Below are 18,431 nucleotides of genomic sequence, written 5' to 3' on the forward strand. Positions count from 1 at the left end.
TGCTCTATTGCCTGAGTGTATGACGGTTTCGGCAACAAATTACTGTTCCCAGCTTATGTTTCTTCTGGAACCCCCTGAGTGCTATTGACAAGGGATTTCAGATCGATTCCGTATTTCTGGATTTGCAGGAGGCTTTTGACACTGTACCACACAAGCGGCTCGTAGTGAAATTGCGTGCTTATGGGATATCGTATTAGTTAAGTGACTGGATCTGTGATTTCCTGTCAGACAGGTCACAGTTCGTTGTAATTGACGGAAAGCCATCGAATAAAACAGAAGTGATTTCTGGTCTTCCCAAAGGTAGTGTTATAGGCCCTTTGCTGTTATTAAACTGTATAAACAATATGGGAGACAATCTGAGCAGCCGTCTTCGGTTGTTTGCAGATGACGCTGTCATTTATCGACTAATAAAGTCATCAGAAAATCAAAACAAACTGCAAACGATTTAGAAGAAATATCGGAATGATGCGAAAAGTGGCAGTTGACCTTAAATAACGAAAAGTGTGAGGTCAACCACATGAGTGCTAAAAGGAACGCGTTAAATTTCGTTTACACGATAAATCAGTCTAATCTAAAAGCCGTAAATTCAACTAAATATCTGGGTATTACAATTACGAACAATTTAAATTGTAAGGAACACACAGAAAATGTCTTTGGGAAGGCTAACCAAAGACTGCGTTTTATTGGTAGGACACTTAGAAAATGTAACAGACCTACTAAGGAGACTGCCTACACTACGCTTGTCCGTCCACTTTTAGAATACTGTTGCGCGATGTGGGATCCTTACCAGATAGGACTGACTGAGTACATCGAAAAAGTTCAAAGGAAGGCAGCACGTTTTGTATTATCGCGAAGTATGGGAGAGAGTGTCACAGAAATGATACAGGATTTGGGATGGACATCATTAAAAGAAAGGCATTTTTCGTTACGACGGAATCTTCTCACGAAATTCCAATCACCAACTTCCTCCTCCGAATGCGAAAATATTTTGTTAACATCGACTTACATATGGAGGAACGATGACCTAGATAAAATAAGGGAAATCAGAGCTCGTACGGAAAGATATAGGTGTTCATTCTTCCCGCGCGCCATACGAGATTGGAATAATAGAGAATTGTGAAGGTGGTTGGATGAAACCTCAGCCAGGCACTTAAATGTGATTTGCAAAGTATCCATGTAGGTGTAGATGTAGAATCACCAATGTTTTTCTGTGTACAGGGAAAAAGTAAACTGTGGATGGAAACTCGTATCCGAAACCTTCATCCACCAAGGCAACAGAACGTCGCATTCGTAGGAGGCAAGAGCTATCTACTCAGCAGAAAGCTCCATCTTTTCATACGTCTCGCCTACGGTTTGTCAGCCTAAAAAGTAGCGTCTAGTGCCGAGGGGGTGACGGGAGGGGGGAGAGGGGGTTCTAGTGACACTCTCTGTAAGTCCGTCAACATTTCTGAGACAATCGGTATATTATTCTTACCAGCAAGTTAGGTGCACGAGCTGCAAAGCCGGATGTCCGATACTTCTCGCACTTATCTGCTGTCTTCGGTACTGTGTGAATGATAGTTTTCCAAAAGTCTGACAGTACGTCCCTGCAAACTAACGGGAATAGATGTTTGGTTACCATTGCGACGCCACTTCCTTCTTCGCCTGTCTTTGAGACATGTCTTCCCCGTAGAGACCATCAGTGCGTCTTTCCACATATCCATTATGCGGTTAATAGTTGCCGCCCTAGCTTTTATTTTCAATGAAGGTTGTTTTGAATAAGTCCTCCCGACTACCTGTTCTTTTTCAAAAAATGGCTCTGAGCACTATGGGACTTAACATCTATGGTCATCAGTCCCCTAGAACTGAGAACTACTTAAACCTAACTAACCTAAGGGCATCACACACATCCATGCCCGAGGCAGGATTCGAACCTGCGACCGTAGCAGTCCCGCCGTTCCGGACTGCAGCGCCGAGAACCGCAAGACCACTGCGGCCGGCCCTGTTCTTTTTCGGTTTCTTCCCATTTTCCCTTCTATTATTTCCCCTTCATTCACTACACTTCAAGTTTATTTCATTCTTATGTGACGCATATTAGTTCACTGCTGAACTTTGAGAATGTTTGTTCTTTCTTCGTACATACTGCCTACTGTGGTATTCATGAACGCAGTCTCTATCGCTTCAGAGAACTCAAACGCGTATTATCACTCCTCAGTACTTCAGTATCCTATTTCTTTGCACATTAATTTTTCCAGATGAATCTCTTAAAGTACACCCAACTCTTCATAAGTAAAAAACTGTGGTCCGAGTCTGTATCTCCTCCTGCTTTCGCCCGATTTCGGAATATCTGACCATGATTAATGCAGCTGGAATCTTATCTTACCTCCCGTCGTTTCCCAAGAACATCTTCCACTCTTGTTATTTTTGAACAGTTTATTCGCTGTTAGTATCTGAAATTCATTGCGGAACTGAGTTAGTCTTTCTCTTTTCTCATTCCTACTACCAAGCCTATATTCTCACGTAATACATACTACTAAGCCGTCTTTCTCTATTTTTTATTCCATAAACTAGTACCGTATTCCAGTCTGCCATGAATATTAGTTATCATCTCGCCATACGTACTGAAGTACCGATTCTCTATCATCATATACTTTCTCTGTTTCATCATGGTCTACTTATGATGTCGGCATGTACACCTGAACTATTGTTGGTGAGTTGGTTGCCGTCGATTCTGGTAAGATCTATAACGTGAAGAAACCATAAATTTTCATGTCTTCCGGATACTTTGCGCTTTACACGGTCCAGTCACGTTAATGCGACCACGCCTACGTTGGACGCCAACATATAATAACCACTTACAGACTTCAGGTAGCAGCACTAGCATAGGATGGTGTATCAAGCGTGTCCGGGACACGCGGATAACAGTGCAATCGTTGTCGCAATGCACAAACAGAGCAATTTGTCTGACGTTCAAAAGGGCTTGATTGTTGACTTTCGGCCAAAGGGCGCAATCATTTTCCAGGCGACTCAATTTGTATACTGTTCGCATTACTGTTCGCGTACCGCTGTTGTTAAAGGGCCGTGTGTGGCAGAACAGCGCTATCGAAAACCTGCGCCGAGACAACAGTGGTGCACCACGGGTCTTGGATGGCAGAGCTGAACAAGAGCTGCGGGTATGCCTATGTATGAACAGACTTGCAAGTGTTGAGCGACTGATCCCCCACATGAATGAAGGGCCTACCAACAGTGTTTCCTCAACGATCGTTCAGCAAACATTGCTGGTGCCGCGCGGAGTGGCCGTGCGGTTTGAGGCGCCATGTCACGGATTGCGCGACCGCTCCCGCCGGAGGTTCGAGTCCTCCCTCGGGTATGTGTGTGTGTTGTTCTTAGCATAAGTTAGTTTAAGTCTAGAGACCGATGACCTCAGCAGTGTGGTCCGTTAGGAACTCACACACATTTGAACATTTTTGAACGTTGCTGCTTATGGGCCTCCGTAGCAGGCGCCAGGTTCATACTCCCACGCTGACTGCTGTTCTTCAGCGACGAAGGCTGGGATTTGAACGCCAATACAGAAATTGGACGTCCACTGAGTAGCGACAGATGGTCTTTTCAGATTAATCACATTTTATGCTCAGTGGGCGGGAAACGTCTGAAAGCAAACATACTGCCACAATCATCGGGAGGTTCCAGGTCGGTGGAGGGAGCATTATGGAGTGGGGAATGTTTTCGTGACATTCCATGGGTGATCTCGACATTCTAGAAGGCACAAAGGATCAACATAAGTATGCATCTATCTTTGGAGCTCGTGTCCACCCCTACATGCAGTTTGTTTTTCTTCAGCAGGACGATATCTATCAGCAGGAAAATGCAACACTTCACACAGCTCGATGTGTATCTGATTGCTTCAAAGAGCACCAGTATGAGTTTGCAGTACTGCCCTGGCCACAATCTCCCCGGATTTAAAACTAATCGAGAATCTGTGAGACTACGTCGATAGGACTGTCCACACCTGGATCCTCAACCGAGAAACCTAATGCAGGTGGCCACAGCACTGGGGTTGGCAAAGCTCCACATTCCCGTCGGTACACGCGAGAATCTCGTTGAGTCTCTTCCAGCACGTCTCGCAGCGGACTGAGCGGCAAAGGGTGGTTACTCAGGCTTTTGACAGGTGGTTACATCAACGTGACTCGACAGTGTACCTTCTCTAATCCTTCATGTTTTGTATTGTGACGTCGGCACGTATAATAGAACTGTTGTTGTTGGCGTAGGACTGCTATCAATTCTGATAAGAACAACCACATTATTTGTAAAGTAACTACACAATAAATTTTGATTTTTTTAAACAAACTGCAATATAAAATAGAATTTCCTCATTTAATTTAATTGTGAACGACTGTTCTATTCCCAAAGGATTCACATCTACAGGGTGTTACAAAAAGGTACGGCCAAACTTTCAGGAAACATTCCGCACACACAAATAAAGAAAAGATGTTATGTGGACATGTGTCCGGAAACGCTTAATTTCCATGTTAGAGCTCATTTTAGTTTCGTCAGAATGTACTGTACTTCCTCGATTCACCGCCAGTTGGCCCAATTGAAGGAAGGTAATGTTAACTTCGGTGCTTGTGTTGACATGCGACTCATTGCTCTACAGTACTAGCATCAAGCACATCAACATCTCGACATTCTAGAAGGCACATCAACAGGTTAGTGTTCATCACGAACGTGGTTTTGCAGTCAGTGCAATGTTTACAAATGCGGAGTTGGCAAATGCCCATTTTATGTGTGGATTAGCACGGGGAAATAGCCGTGGCGCGGTACATTTGTATCGAGACAGATTTCCAGAACGAAGGTGTCCCGACAGGAAGACGTTCGAAGCAATTGATCGGCGTCTTAGGGAGCACGGAACATTCCAGCCTATGACTCGCGACTGGGGAAGACCTAGAACGACGAGGACACCTGTAATGGACGAGGCAATTCTTCGTGTAGTTGACGATAACCCTAATGTCAGCGTCAGAGAAGTTGCTGCTGTACAAGGTAACGTTGACCACGTCACTGTATGGAGAGTGCTACGGGAGACCAGTTGTTTCCGTACCATGTACAGCGTGTGAAGGCACTATCAGCAGCTGATTGGCCTCCACGGGTACACTTCTGCGAATGGTTCATCCAACAATGTGTCAATCCTCATTTCAGTGCAAATGTTCTCTTTACGGATGAGGCTTCATTCCAACGTGATCAAATTGTAAATATTCACAATCAACATGTGTGGGCTGACGAGAATCCGCACGCAATTGTGCAATCACGTCATCAACACAGAATTTCTGTGAACGTTTGGGCAGGCATTGTCGGTGATGTCTTGATTGGGCCCCATGTTCTTCCACCTACTCTAAATGGAGCTGGTTATCATGATTTCATACGGGATACTCTACCTGTGCTGCTAGAACATGTGCCTTTACAAGTACGACACAACATGTGGTTCATGCACGATGGAGCTCCTGCACATTTCAGTCGAAGTGTTCGTACGCTTCTCAACAACAGATTCAGTGACCGATGGACTGGTAGAGGCGGACCAATTCCATGGCATCCACGCTCTCCTGACCTCAACCCTCTTGACTTTCATTTATGGGGGCATTTGAAAGCTCTTGTCTACGCAACCCCGGTGCCAAATGTAGAGACTCTTCGTGCTCGTATTGTGGACAGCTGTGATACAATACGCCATTCTCCAGGGCTGCATCAGCGCATCAGGGATTCCATGCGACGGAGGGTGGATGCATGTATCCTCGCTAACGGAGGACATTTGGAACATTTCCTGTAACAAAGTGTTTGAAGTCACGCTGGTACGTTCTGTTGCTGTATGTTTCCATTCCATGATTAATGTGATTTGAAGAGAAGTAACAAAATGTGCCCTGACATGGAAAGTAAGCTTTTCCAGACACATGTCCACATAACATATTTTCTTTCTTTGTGTGTGAGGAATGTTTCCTGAAAGTTTTACGGTATCTTTTTGTAACACCCTGTATAACTGTCAGTTAAGTAAGCCTTAGAAGCACTGTGTCTTTTCCTTTCGCGTGCATTTCACTAACCTTCATGAGACCACCGGTCGAGCGTAGAGCAGAACAGAGTGGGAGTGGCTTACACGCAGTGCTGTGGTGCAGGTGTTTGAAAATACTAAGTTAAAATTGTTAATGATTGTTCGTGGAACTTTATAAAAAAGTTACGGAAATGGTGTAGTTAGTAAGCGCACGCTTATAAGTCGTCTCAGAAACAAGATTTTTCCAGATGTTAAAGGAGGCAAAGTAATTAAGCCACTGGTACTTCAAGAACAGTGGCTCTAGAAGCCGTCATGTTGAGCTACCTTTGTCTACATTGAGAGAGGTGGGAAGAAACTGTTAATATTGATCATCGCTACGATTTACGACTGCCCATCAAGCAAGAACTTTCACGTATTCTCGTGTTTAAAATTACATTGGGTGTAACAGTCATATCAGTGAACGTGTTTGAACTTCTACTATTTGGAACAGTGGAGTTTATTAATTCTTTGTAGTTCATTGTATTAATATTACCTACAAACATTTCTTATCCTCTTTCCTTTGTTATTTCAAAAACAGTTTGTCTAATGCTAATCTACGATTTCAGAAAGTGTTTTTTGGAAATTTGTGGTAAGGTCTTATGGGACCAAATCGCTAAGTTCATCGGTCCCTAAGCTTACACTCTACTCAATCTAACTTAAACTAACTTACGCTAAGAACAACACACACACCCATGCCCGAGGGAGGACTCGAAACTCCGACGGGGGCAGCCGCGCGGACCGTGACAAGGCGCCCTAGACCGCTCGGCTACCCCGCGCGGCCAGAAAGTGTTGTTAACTTTAAAGATAACGTTAAGCTAAGGTTTACTTACAAAAGTGAACAATGAATGTGCCTAACAAAAAAGAGACTGTTGTTTGAGACGGTCGCCTTTCACATCGTCAAGGTTAAATTCGACTTGTACTCATTTTTCAGGTTTATCGCAAATGATTTTCAGTATTTATTTCGGATTAGCTTTTTGAAGTATGAAAGCTAAAAGCTATGTCATAATGCTCCTGATTGCATCCATCTCGTATTCAAGACAATCGGCTATATTAAAAGAAAAGCTGCCAGTAATGTTATTCAATGAATTGCAAAAATAAAATACAGACTTTATTCCTTCAGGACTGACGACTGTTGTAGTTCAGTTTTAGTATTTATTTTCAGATGGATACGCTAATGGTTAGTTAGTTCCTAAACTGATCCCAGTGCTGAATACGTACGGTGTTGTGTGGTGGATATCAGAGGAATAAATCAGCTAGGCAGTGCACTGAAGTGTATTGTGAATGTAATTTGTGTGGAAATAAGGTTAATTCCATATCAATCCAAAACATTGCTGTATTTTGAGTGTGTGTTTTGACTTTATGGGCGCTCAGTGGTGAGGTTATCAGCGTCCTGACACTTTTTGATAGCTTAAATCGCAAAAATTGTGGTCCACAGAGAGAATGAAACTTGCAAAACAACACTCAAGCACTCATACGCACTTCAATCACGTTCACTCATACAATAACTCTACCTCATACCCCTTAAGACAACGGAGAAAGCATGGAACGTACTTCAGCAGGGATTACAACAGAAGTAAAAGACGGAAGACCTAAAACCGGCTGACCACTTTCAACAAATATGGGTGACCCTGTCAACCTGTTAATACATTAAGCTCACCGCTTGGGAAAATGGTGAACAGTTCAGAAATCCTTAAAAGTCTCACCACATTTGTTTGAACGTCGTTTGCAATGAAGGGTAAATCTGCCGGAAAATCTGCCGCTGCTCTTTGGTACGATAATAAAACACAGACAAGTGAAATGTGACGCACAGTGGTCTTTACGCCACAAACACCACACATCGGAGGCTCGCCTCACCGAAGCAAGAAACCGTGCGTCAGAGGACTGTGGCCTATGCGAAGACGAGTAAGGAGTACCTCAGCCCGTCTTCGTGGCTGAAGGGAGGTGCGCCATGGCCGCGTAGTGGGCTTTATTAGACGCAGATTATTATCTGTCACTTTCAACCACTCGTCTTCCCATCGACGCCTGACTGTACCTCAACAGCGAGGAGGTAGCATTCTGGAGGATGGCACACTTAAACAATTGCCATTTCGTTCCCCGCAATACCCATGTGCCCTGGTGCCCAGCAGAAAGACACCTTCTTCCTCAGCTGTTGTTGTTGGAGGCGGGTGACCTGGAAATTCCGGAGTACTTTAGCTGCTCGGTACAAGCGTTGTAGATGGTGAAGGGCACTTAAGGAATCGGAACAGAAAGGAACTTAGTTAGCACTTGAAGCACATCTGCTCCAGCGCCCGCAAGATCGGTAGTTCTCTAAGCAGTCGAACCTTGAGGACACAGTCAGGGAAAACAGCAGCTAACGGAATCCCTCTGTTTCACCCCTCCGTAAAGACCGCTATAGAGTTTCCAATGCCAGCTGATATGCCACTATAAAAAAACATATGCAGGAGTGCAGTCTCTCCCGTGCTGCGCTAAATCTAAAATTGCCCTGGGCTTATGCAGTAACAATGGTGGCATTCGGTTGAAACCCTGGGTCGAGGGTCGTACTTTTTCCGCACCAAGTGACCCCAGCAAACGACATTGTTGGTCATGGTCCAAAGGCAGACGAGCAACAGTATAGTATGCAGGTGAAATCAGGGCTGCAAAGGACTTACACGACTGACCCACTATGAGGAGGAGCTGCCGCCGGATGGTGAGTGGCAGTTACCCAGCCTCAGCGCAGAGACTGAGTACAGAACTGGTCCTGTAGGCACCTGTGGCAAGCCTAATCCCGTCACGGAGGATAGCGTCAATAATCTTCAGGCAAGACAGCCTCGCTGATTCTTACTCTACGCATCCTTAGTCCAGCTGTGAATGCCCAAAAGCTCTATAAAACTGGAGCAGACGCGCTCTGATTGCTCCCCAAGAGCTGTGGCCAAACCACTTTATGATATTCAGTCCCTTCTGGGTCCTGGATTCCAGATCTCTCAGATGTAACCACGACAGTCTGAAGTCTAAAATGAGGCCAAGAAACCTCACTGAGTCTTTAAAATGTAGAATGGTGTCCATCATACGCAAGTCAGGGAAATTGAAAAAAAAAAAAAAAACGAGACAACGATTAAAATGAAAATACACAAACTTTTCTGGAGAAAACTAAAAACGCGTCTCTGCTGCCCAGTCCTCCAACTATTGCACTGTAAGTCGCAACAGACGGGTCGCTGTTGTAACAATAGAGGAGGGACAGAAAACAGCAAAATCGTCCACAAATAAGGAGCAATGTTCAAAATTGTTCAAATGGCTCTGAGCACTATGGGACTCAACATCTCAGGTCATCAGTCCTCTAGAACTTAGAACTACTTAAACCTAACTAACCTAAGGACATCACATACATCCATGCCCGAGGCAGGATTCGAACCTGCGACCGTAGCGGTCGCGCAGTTCCAGACTGAAGCGCCTAGAACTGCTGGGCTAGGAGCAATGTGCAGAACTCCTTACTGTAGATGTGATAATGTTTATGGCAATGGCAAAGAGGGTAACGCTTAAAACATTGCCCTGTGGAACACCATTCTCCTCCTCAAAACGATCGCATAGCACGTCACCAACTGAGGACCTAAAAAAGTGCTTAGACAGGAAGGGGAGTTGGCCACGAAAGCCTGCTGATTAGCCGCCTCTTTTGGGCCATGTTGCCGATAGTGGACCAAAATCTCCGAAATGTACACTGAGAGCGACTAAACAGTTGCCTGGTCTGATCATACAATGTAAGCTTTCACGGCCGGTATTGTCTTCACTTAAAACTTCCGGGCTGATAGGCCGTGGTCGAAGTATAAAACACTCTGCTGACGTTTCGTCTCCGACTGCGGGAAACATCCTGCCGCTTTACCTCCGAGGATGTTTCCCGCAGTCGGAGACGAAACGTCATGAGAGTGCTTTATACTTCGACCACGGCCTATCAGCCCGGAAGTTTTAAGTGAAGAGTTGCCTGGTCTCTAACTACCAGAACAGATGACGGTTAACGAGGTCTTTCCTACATAGCTCGTTAAGGCGACGCTCCGATAAGTACTGGGACATGTGCGGTCCTTTCTTGGTTTGAGGAGAGGTATCAGAATTGCTTCTCTCTACGAGTTGGGAAAGTTACCTGTCTGCCATATAATATTAAAAGCTCGCGGAGCATTTCCTTTCACGCTGTTGGAAAACTTCGAAACTTGCAGTACGGGATTCTGTCGTGACCAGGTGTAGTATCATGAGCCTTAGACTGAGCCGATTCCAGCTCCCACATGGAGAAAGGGTAGCTGTAAGCCTCAGGATTGAAGTCCAACTTTCCCTTCTCCGGAGTCGCACGGTAGTGGCGAAACGCCGGATCTCCACTGGTATTGGCAGTAGTCGCGGCAAAATCTTGCCATCGTCTGAGCGATGTCTTCAGTTGTCGTTTGAAGGTACCCTTGTTTCAGCATTGCTGTTACTGTTAAATGACTGCGTTTGCCGGAAAGCCTCTTGATGGCTTCCCATATTTTTGTAGAAAACTGTAACGGTTGATGCAGTCCAGGAACGCTTGCCATGATCTTTTCTTGCTCTCCTTCATTACCTGTCGAGCCTTGGCTCCTGCGATTGGAAAAGCAGTGAGGGTGTCTGCGGCATTTAAACAGTCGAAGAGCCGCAAGCCTATCCCGGATAGCTGGACGGCCCTCATCAGCCCACCAAGGTACAGGTTGCCTCCTAAGATGACCTGAAGACTCTGGCATGGATAAGTCAGCAGCATTATGGATCATTCTTGTGATGTGGTTCATCCATTCCTGGACGCCTTCGCGTGGTTCAAACACAGCAGCTTGCTGAACAGCGTTCATTTAGCCCTCTGACCATCGATTTCGGTGGCTTCTGTTTCTTCATCAAGTAGGTGGGTCCACAGTGGGAAGTGGTCACTGGAATGAACGTCGTCAGTTGCTTCCCAATGTGCTGAGTCTGCAAGGGCTGGAGAACAAAATGAGAGGTCCATAACTGAGGATGATCCCGTAGGAGGCGAGAAATGAGTAGAACTGCCTGTGTTGAGGATGTGCAGCTCCTGAGGCATCATGAGGTTCTCCGAGACTCGTCCCCTGAGGCAAGTATAGTTCGAGCACCATAATATATTGTGAGCATTGATATCACCCATTGGGAAAAACGGGAGGGGAGGTTGTGCAATAAGACCTGTTAGAGCGCAGTGTCTATTGCATCCTGTGATGATAAGTACATTGTGGAGATAGTGATCTTATGACCCACATGAGTAGCAATGTTATTACTTGTAGGTCAAGAGCCAAGGAAAGAGCTAAGGAGTGGTGTGTGTTATTGATAAACATAGCAATCGCTCCCTTGCCACTTTTCCTAGTTTTCGAAGGAAGGTATATGCCCATAAGAAATGTGTTTCCTGTAAACATAAGCATAATGTTAGTCCCCATGCTAGAAGTTTCAGTTCCCCTAACGTGTCCTGAAACCATTGATGTTCCACACAGTAGGAAACCATCTATCGCGGGGGTAACACTTTCATCCTTGCTTTTTTCTACACAATGGGTGGAGGCTTAATATTGGGACGAAATGACTGTCCCTGTCCGACATCGAGGTCCATCGCCTCTGAAGAACAAACAAATCAGCTTCCAAAAAATCGTTACTTCACTGAGAGACAGACGTTAATACGTCTTGTTCCTATTCAAGAGAACGATTACTGGTAGAAAATATAATTAAGTGTTCTTAACTGTTATTAATTAAGACCTTCCCACTCTTACTGGTGCTACTACCAAGAAGTGTGCATTTTATTTTCTTTGTACACTGTTTCCAGTTTGCCAGAAATTAATAATTTCTCCTCAACCGTTGAAGCAGAGCAGAAATAGAAGAGTAGTTTCCATATTGCACCCCACCCCCAACCCGAAACTTTGGAGGTAGGCAATTATGACATTTTGTCTGAATGATTCCAAAACAAGGAAAAGGTAAAGGTAAATAAATCAGTAGATTACAAACAACAATAACTCTATTATCATTTTAATTTATTTATAAAAAATTATCAAACTATAGCACTTAAGGTTATGTTACAGTAACAGTCTTCAATTACAATAAAACTATTTCATACTTTCAAGGCATAAACACAAATACGTTATCGTTAATACCTGCTGCTACCATGATGATGTTTTTTATGAGCTATAAAAATTTTAAGCTACACCCAAGACACTTGTAGTTATGCAGCATAACAGTCAACATAAATTTATATTTAAAAGTTAATTGTACAAATTATTTACAATGAACCATAATAAATACGTTATTTGAGCAAAATTGTCACGATAATGACATGAAATGAACAGAATCCTGTCTTTCAGTGAATTTATTTGTAGGCAGTGATGAAAATTCGTCGTATTTCTCGCACAAACGAATAATTTAGTTGTTTCGCAGAGAATGATTGGTCTGTGACAGACCTGGCTGTTTGCTGCCTACCAGCTGAGGACGCCAGGCACGTACTTGTCGATGAGGCTCTGGTAGTACGGCTTCAGCTTCTCAATGTCGGGCATCTCGTCGCTCTTCGAGTAGAGGTCGTATTTGCTGCAATGGAGAAGATTAGTTTTACAAACACTGTCTTAAGATATTTTAATTAGGTGCTATAAATGTACAATCACAGTAAAAATTAAATTGTGAGAATGGAGTTTCCTATCTTGAACACGTAGCAGATTCAAGTTTATGAGAAATAACATTCAGATAATTTGATGCCGATCTCTAAATGAAGATGTAGCTTGTGGGCTGAAGATATTATTTCCACAAAGGCAATTACTTTGCAAGATTCGTTGCTGTAACACGAGAGACTAATTTCAGCCGGGACTGGTGACCCTGTAGTTTGGTCCATTTATCCCTCAAACCAACCAACCAACCAACCAACTGATTTCAGCCCAAAGTTGTCATTTTCAAATGAGCAATAAATTACTCAGCGTTAATAACAAAATATTTTGAAAATACAGATCTTCCTATTCTAAACAGGTTGTTGGAGCTCCCGTCCAGCCATTCGGATTTCGGTTTCTGGTGATATCCATAAACGCAATAAGACAAATGCCACAGTGGTTGCTTTGAAAAAGGCGCTACCAAATTTTTCTCAAATGACGTCGTAGACGGTGGAGCGATAAACCAAATCTTCCTTTCTTCTCCTATGCTACGAGATTGAATGGCTATATGAAGTGTCGCTATACATCCAGACACAGAAATAATCGTCAAACATCTTCATAACAAGTCACAAAACATAATGTTTGTTTACGTTCGGAATCTGTTGCAATAAATTGTGACTATCATTAAGGCTCTTGGACGCGTAGTGGCACTCACGTGAGGGAACTACTTTCCGAATGAACATTTATAGTCGCGCTGAAAACGTCTCTTGTTGACATTTGAAAAAGTTTTTCGGGCTGAAAGCAGCAGGCATGAAGATAAAACAAACTTAATTTGCCAGAGAATGTAGCAGCCTTGGCACAAGTAAGCTGTTAACTCCAATTTAATATATGGTTGCGTTATACCATTCAACAAACCGTGTCTACTTTTTTTCGGTGTGTACTTCAAGTAACTGTGATTAACATGTTTCTTCCTCAGACTTACTTGAACTCTAGGACCCATTTCAGGGTTTCCATGTCTTCCTCGTTGCAGAGGTGCATGTAGTCGCCAGACGAGTGCCACGGGTAGAAGGAGTGGAAGCGGATGATCTTGTGGCCCATCTCCGGCAGTTTGGAGCCGTTGTGCTTCAGCAGGCGGTACACGTACTCGTCGTGTCCCCAGGCCATCAGCACGTTGTCCAGGCCGCAGTTGGGAGTGTACATTCCGTACTTTGTACTGTAAGATTACAATGTTTTCGAAGTTTGTTATGCACTATAAGCGTTTCATACTGCGTGAACAAGTGACTAGTTTCTCGACGGAAAAGAAACGTCACAGTGACCATAAAATTCCTCTATTTTTGCATCAATGTTTCCTTACTTGTACTTGGGGTTGTAGGTGTCCGGGTTGTCGTGGAAAGTTGTGTTTCTGTAGACAATGGAGTCGGCCCAAGCGCAGCCAACAGGGAAAGTGTCTCCAGTAACGGCCCACTGCGGCTCGTCGTAGAACGCCATTATCTGGAACGATAGGTTTATTTCATTAATCACGTCTCCGAAGTCGGTACCTAACAGTAATTATACTGATTACCCTTATTTAACTTTACTGGACGGAGCGAATCACTTTTGATGCAAACGACTCGCTTGTGGCAGTGATGCCAAAAAGTATCCCGTAAAAAACAAATGATCTTCTCATGTTCTCTGTATTTTAAGAAACAGTGATTAATGAATTAAATTTTGTTTGGTCTTCAACAAACGTCTGTTGAAACTGGATTATGTTTCGCGTTGAGCTACGTTTCCTTCTCTCCTAAATTCAGATTAATATGCATTGGCTGCCACAGATGTCAAATCAGATTCTACATTGATTTATACAGAGTGCCGTTGCTAAGAGTCCTGAGGTGAATTTTCTCTGGTATTTTGTCAGTTGTTTGCAATTTAGGTTTTGAAATGTGTAGCTGGAGTCATCTCAAACAAATACTGCTCATCATTTCTTTCATGCGGGAAAACGGTAGCTTGTTTACCACTACAAACTAAATTATTTTTAAGCGGCATTTTCCGTGATCATTCGACAAAGAAGTTCAAAATTAGTCTACCGCGGTATTCATTTTATTGATATGAACTGACAGTGGCAGCGAGACACGGTGTCCAGCAGCGACCCAACAGCGCTTCTGTATGTCAGTCAGCACAATCCAGGGCCATGATGTCGCTGCTAGCGTACTGGGTTCTCTTCGTGTTTTACCGTCCTTGTTAATGCAAATCGATGAATTAAGTATCGCGTTAGACTAATTTGAGACCACTCTATTGAACGAACACATAAAATTCCGGCCCGGCCGGAGTGGCCGAGAGGCTCTAGGCGCTACAGTCTGGAACCGCGCGACGGCTACGGTCGCAGGTTTGAATCCTGCCTCGGGCATGGATGTGTGTGATGTCCTTAGGTTAGGTTTAAGTAGTTCTAAGTTCTAGGGGACTGATGACCTCAGAAGTTAAGTCCCATAGTGCTCAGAGCCATTTTTTGAACAGAAAATTCCACTTTATAAATCACGTTGTTTGCAATGGAAAACAAACCGACGTTTCCCGTCGACACGGGGCTTCGCATGGAAGACGTGATGAGCAGTGTTTGTTTGGACTGAGTCCAGCTACACATTGAAAAACTAAGTTGCAAGTATCCGTCAAAACACCATAGAAAATCCACTTGACGACTCCTGGAGAAAAATCCGGTAATAGCGTTCGAACCTGCGTTTTTGCAAAACCACTTCAGTTATTATCGGCATTTAAGTAGTAAGGCAACGCAGCCTTTCATTTTAATTCATTCAACTGTAGATCCTTGGTGAGATATTGTATATCGTACAAACCAAATGAAAAACATTTTTATGTTTTTTTGGCAAAGCTTTACCTTGATACGACCTGGGTTTCGGGTCGTCAGTCCCTTTTCAAGATCACAACTAATTGTCACCTTTGGAATTAGTTGCGTATTGGGAAATGGGCTTACAACCCGACACTTGTGCCTTACGAAAATAAGTTTTGTGAAGCAAGACAAAAAAGTATGTAGTTTACTTCATACAAAACGTATCTATTAATCCCTTCATCTGTAGAAAGGACCTCCAGGATACAATATCTCGTCTTAAGACCAGTTCGTTGTGTTTGTGTGAGCTCACCTTGCCCATGTCATGAAGCAGTCCTGTCAGCTGGAGCCAGTCACAGTCCGGGTGGTCCTCGCGAATGCGCTCCGCCGTCTGGAAGGCGTGCACGATGTTGGGCACGTCGACGTCGGGGTCACTCTGGTCCAGCATGCCGCTCAGCCTCTCCAGCGTGTCCATGATGGGCGCGCGGAACTTGTCGAACTTCAGCCACTTCGCATGCTGTTCTGTAAGATAGACGACACATCCGTAAGAGTAAGAGCACGGCAACCAGCAATCAGCAATTCTGGTTGCGCTGAGAGGGCTTACTCTTGACGAAGTCGACGGTCTGGTACTTGTGCATGTCGTAGTAGAGCTTGCGGACCCGCTCCTTGATGGGGTCCGTGTCGTCGATGGTGTAGTCCCTGAACTGGGCGATCGGTTTCCCTGCGTGGATGGGTTCCGGGCGCAGGATCTCTGAAGGGTCGATCAGAGGACGATTCTGGAAAAAAGTTATTCTGTTGCAACTACCAAACCTGAGCAGCATACCGCATGATTACTAAAATAGTTGCGTTCTGGAGCTTTGGACTTCAAATTTCGAGTGGGCAGTCTGTATGTAGGGTGAAGGCGACAGAGTGCCCTTCGAATAACCGAATGCCTAGAATTCCTCCACTGTCCTTTATATAGGACTACATCCGATACCTGCCGGTGAAGGAAGGAAGGAAAGAAGATCAAGATTCAGCGATCCGTCGACGATGAAACCACTAGTCATGTACATCCTATGCGTTGGAGAAGGAGACAAGCCTAAAGCGATTTGCGGAAACCAAGGGATAATCGCAAGTTGAGTGTGTCGACAATGATACGAACCTGCTCGGTGTTGTGGACGAAACGTCAAATTCTTAAGGTAAACACTAACAAATGTGTGACAGGGAAGCTAAGTAGTACCTCAATAGCCACTAGCCACGCAGACCTTTACAGTGTCTACTCGCCTGTTTGCCGCACGGGATTAGCCGTGCGGTCTTAGGCGCTGCAGTCATGGACTGTGCGGCTGGTCCCGGCGGAGGTTCGAGTCCTCCCTTGGGCATGGGTGTGTGTGTTTGTCCTTAGGATAATTTAGGTTAAGTAGTGTGTAAGCTTAGGGACTGATGACCTTAGCAGTTAAGTCCCATAAGATTTCACACACATTTCAACATTTTACTCGCCTGTTGACCGGCTTAAAACCACTTGCACTAATATGATGAAGTCTTCTGAACTGTTCATTATACTGTGCTTTGGTTTACACCAACTATCATCATTATCGAAACTGTAGACTTGCTTCCCAACTCAGAAGTTCTACGCATATTCTTACTCAGAGATGTTTCTATGCAGATCGATTGAACATCTCCCTATATTCCTTAACAATTTCTGCGTACTCAACTTCTCAAAAAGGACTTGAGGAGTAACGAAAAATACGAACGCGTAAATATTCTTGTGCTGTAAGTCACTGACTCGCACATTTTTTTAAGTAACGAGAATAGTCATAAATCGTAAAAGTAGCACAGTGTTTGGCTAGACGATATTGAACATATACAGGACACAGTGCGGCAAGTAGCTACTGCAACAATGCCAAAAATATCCGTGCGGCAAGTACCTACTGCAACAATGCCAAAAATATTTCGTTTGGGCTACAATGTGTGATTTTGTGATTAGTAACTCACCTTCGGTCCTAAAACGTAAATTTTCGAGGCTTGATATGCCACTCTATAAGATGTATACTTCTTCCCTGTTGTGCCATGTCCGAATGGAAGTCTTGCATCAACCCAATGATTCTTCCCCATATGGTTCTATGAAGATCAGATTCACACCGTGGCTCTCTTCTAAGCTATCAATGGATCGGGGTGTCAATCGGATCTTCGTGTTAGCTACAATCTCCCTTGAAGATGTACTCCGCGGACGGGGTTGGAAAGTGAGGTTCTCCAAAAAGTTTGATTCTACCACGCAACACACAGCCCGGACTATTTGAATAAGTTTTACTTGTACAGCCGCGAAAATAAATAGTGTACGAACCACACATCTGACGAGACAAATGTCTTCAAGTATCTTGACTCAAAAACCACGGCCGACGGCACACTCGTTCTCGAAATCGTAAACAGCATCAGCACTGCATGGGTCAAATGGGGGCAAGGAGATCTGAGACCGATTAAAGTATGAAATATACCGCTCTGCAAACCGCCTAATTGCCTTGTACGGCGCGCAATGTTGGCTCGCAGCAAAAGAAACAGAACAACGACTTGCTGTGATGAAAACTGAAACGATTCGGTGAGTCCCAGGCCTAACTGTTCGTGATCATATGACCAATGATCAAATTCGCATGTGGTACCCATCTTTGAGAAACTAAGATAATGATGTCTACACTGAAACGGACAAATACTTCGAAAAGAACGGGAAACAACTGCTAACAACGGGTTTTCGCTGAAAGTCGACGGTAAACGACCTGTTGGGAGACTGAGGGAACCCTAGATACACTCCTGGAAATGGAAAAAAGAACACATTGACACCGGTGTGTCAGACCCACCATACTTGCTCCGGACACTGCGAGAGGGCTGTACAAGCAATGATCACACGCACGGCACAGCGGACACACCAGGAACCGCGGTGTTGGCCGTCGAATGGCGCTAGCTGCGCAGCATTTGTGCACCGCCGCCGTCAGTGTCAGCCAGTTTGCCGTGGCATACG

General features: G+C 44.4%; 1 protein-coding gene across 3 annotated transcripts in view; it reads right to left on the reverse strand.

Annotated features, from left to right (window-relative positions):
* Positions 1 to 18,431, reverse strand: part of LOC126092128 (inositol oxygenase-like) — an 88,506-nt gene that overhangs the window by 39,540 nt on the left and 30,535 nt on the right. Inside the window, exons 2-6 of one of the 3 annotated variants that reach the window (XM_049907570.1) lie at positions 16,047 to 16,218; positions 15,756 to 15,964; positions 13,985 to 14,121; positions 13,613 to 13,843; positions 12,059 to 12,580 (exon numbers count right to left, since the gene is read on the reverse strand). The exons of the other annotated variants lie outside the window; for them this stretch is intronic. Of the exons in view, the coding sequence (XP_049763527.1) occupies positions 12,472 to 12,580; positions 13,613 to 13,843; positions 13,985 to 14,121; positions 15,756 to 15,964; positions 16,047 to 16,218 (858 nt within the window). The 3' untranslated portion in view covers positions 12,059 to 12,471. Of the gene's footprint in view, positions 1 to 12,058; positions 12,581 to 13,612; positions 13,844 to 13,984; positions 14,122 to 15,755; positions 15,965 to 16,046; positions 16,219 to 18,431 lie in introns of those variants that run through there. 3 annotated transcript variants of the gene reach the window in all.

Source organism: Schistocerca cancellata, chromosome 7 (assembly GCF_023864275.1).
Source record: "Schistocerca cancellata isolate TAMUIC-IGC-003103 chromosome 7, iqSchCanc2.1, whole genome shotgun sequence".
Lineage (NCBI taxonomy): Eukaryota > Metazoa > Arthropoda > Insecta > Orthoptera > Acrididae > Schistocerca > Schistocerca cancellata.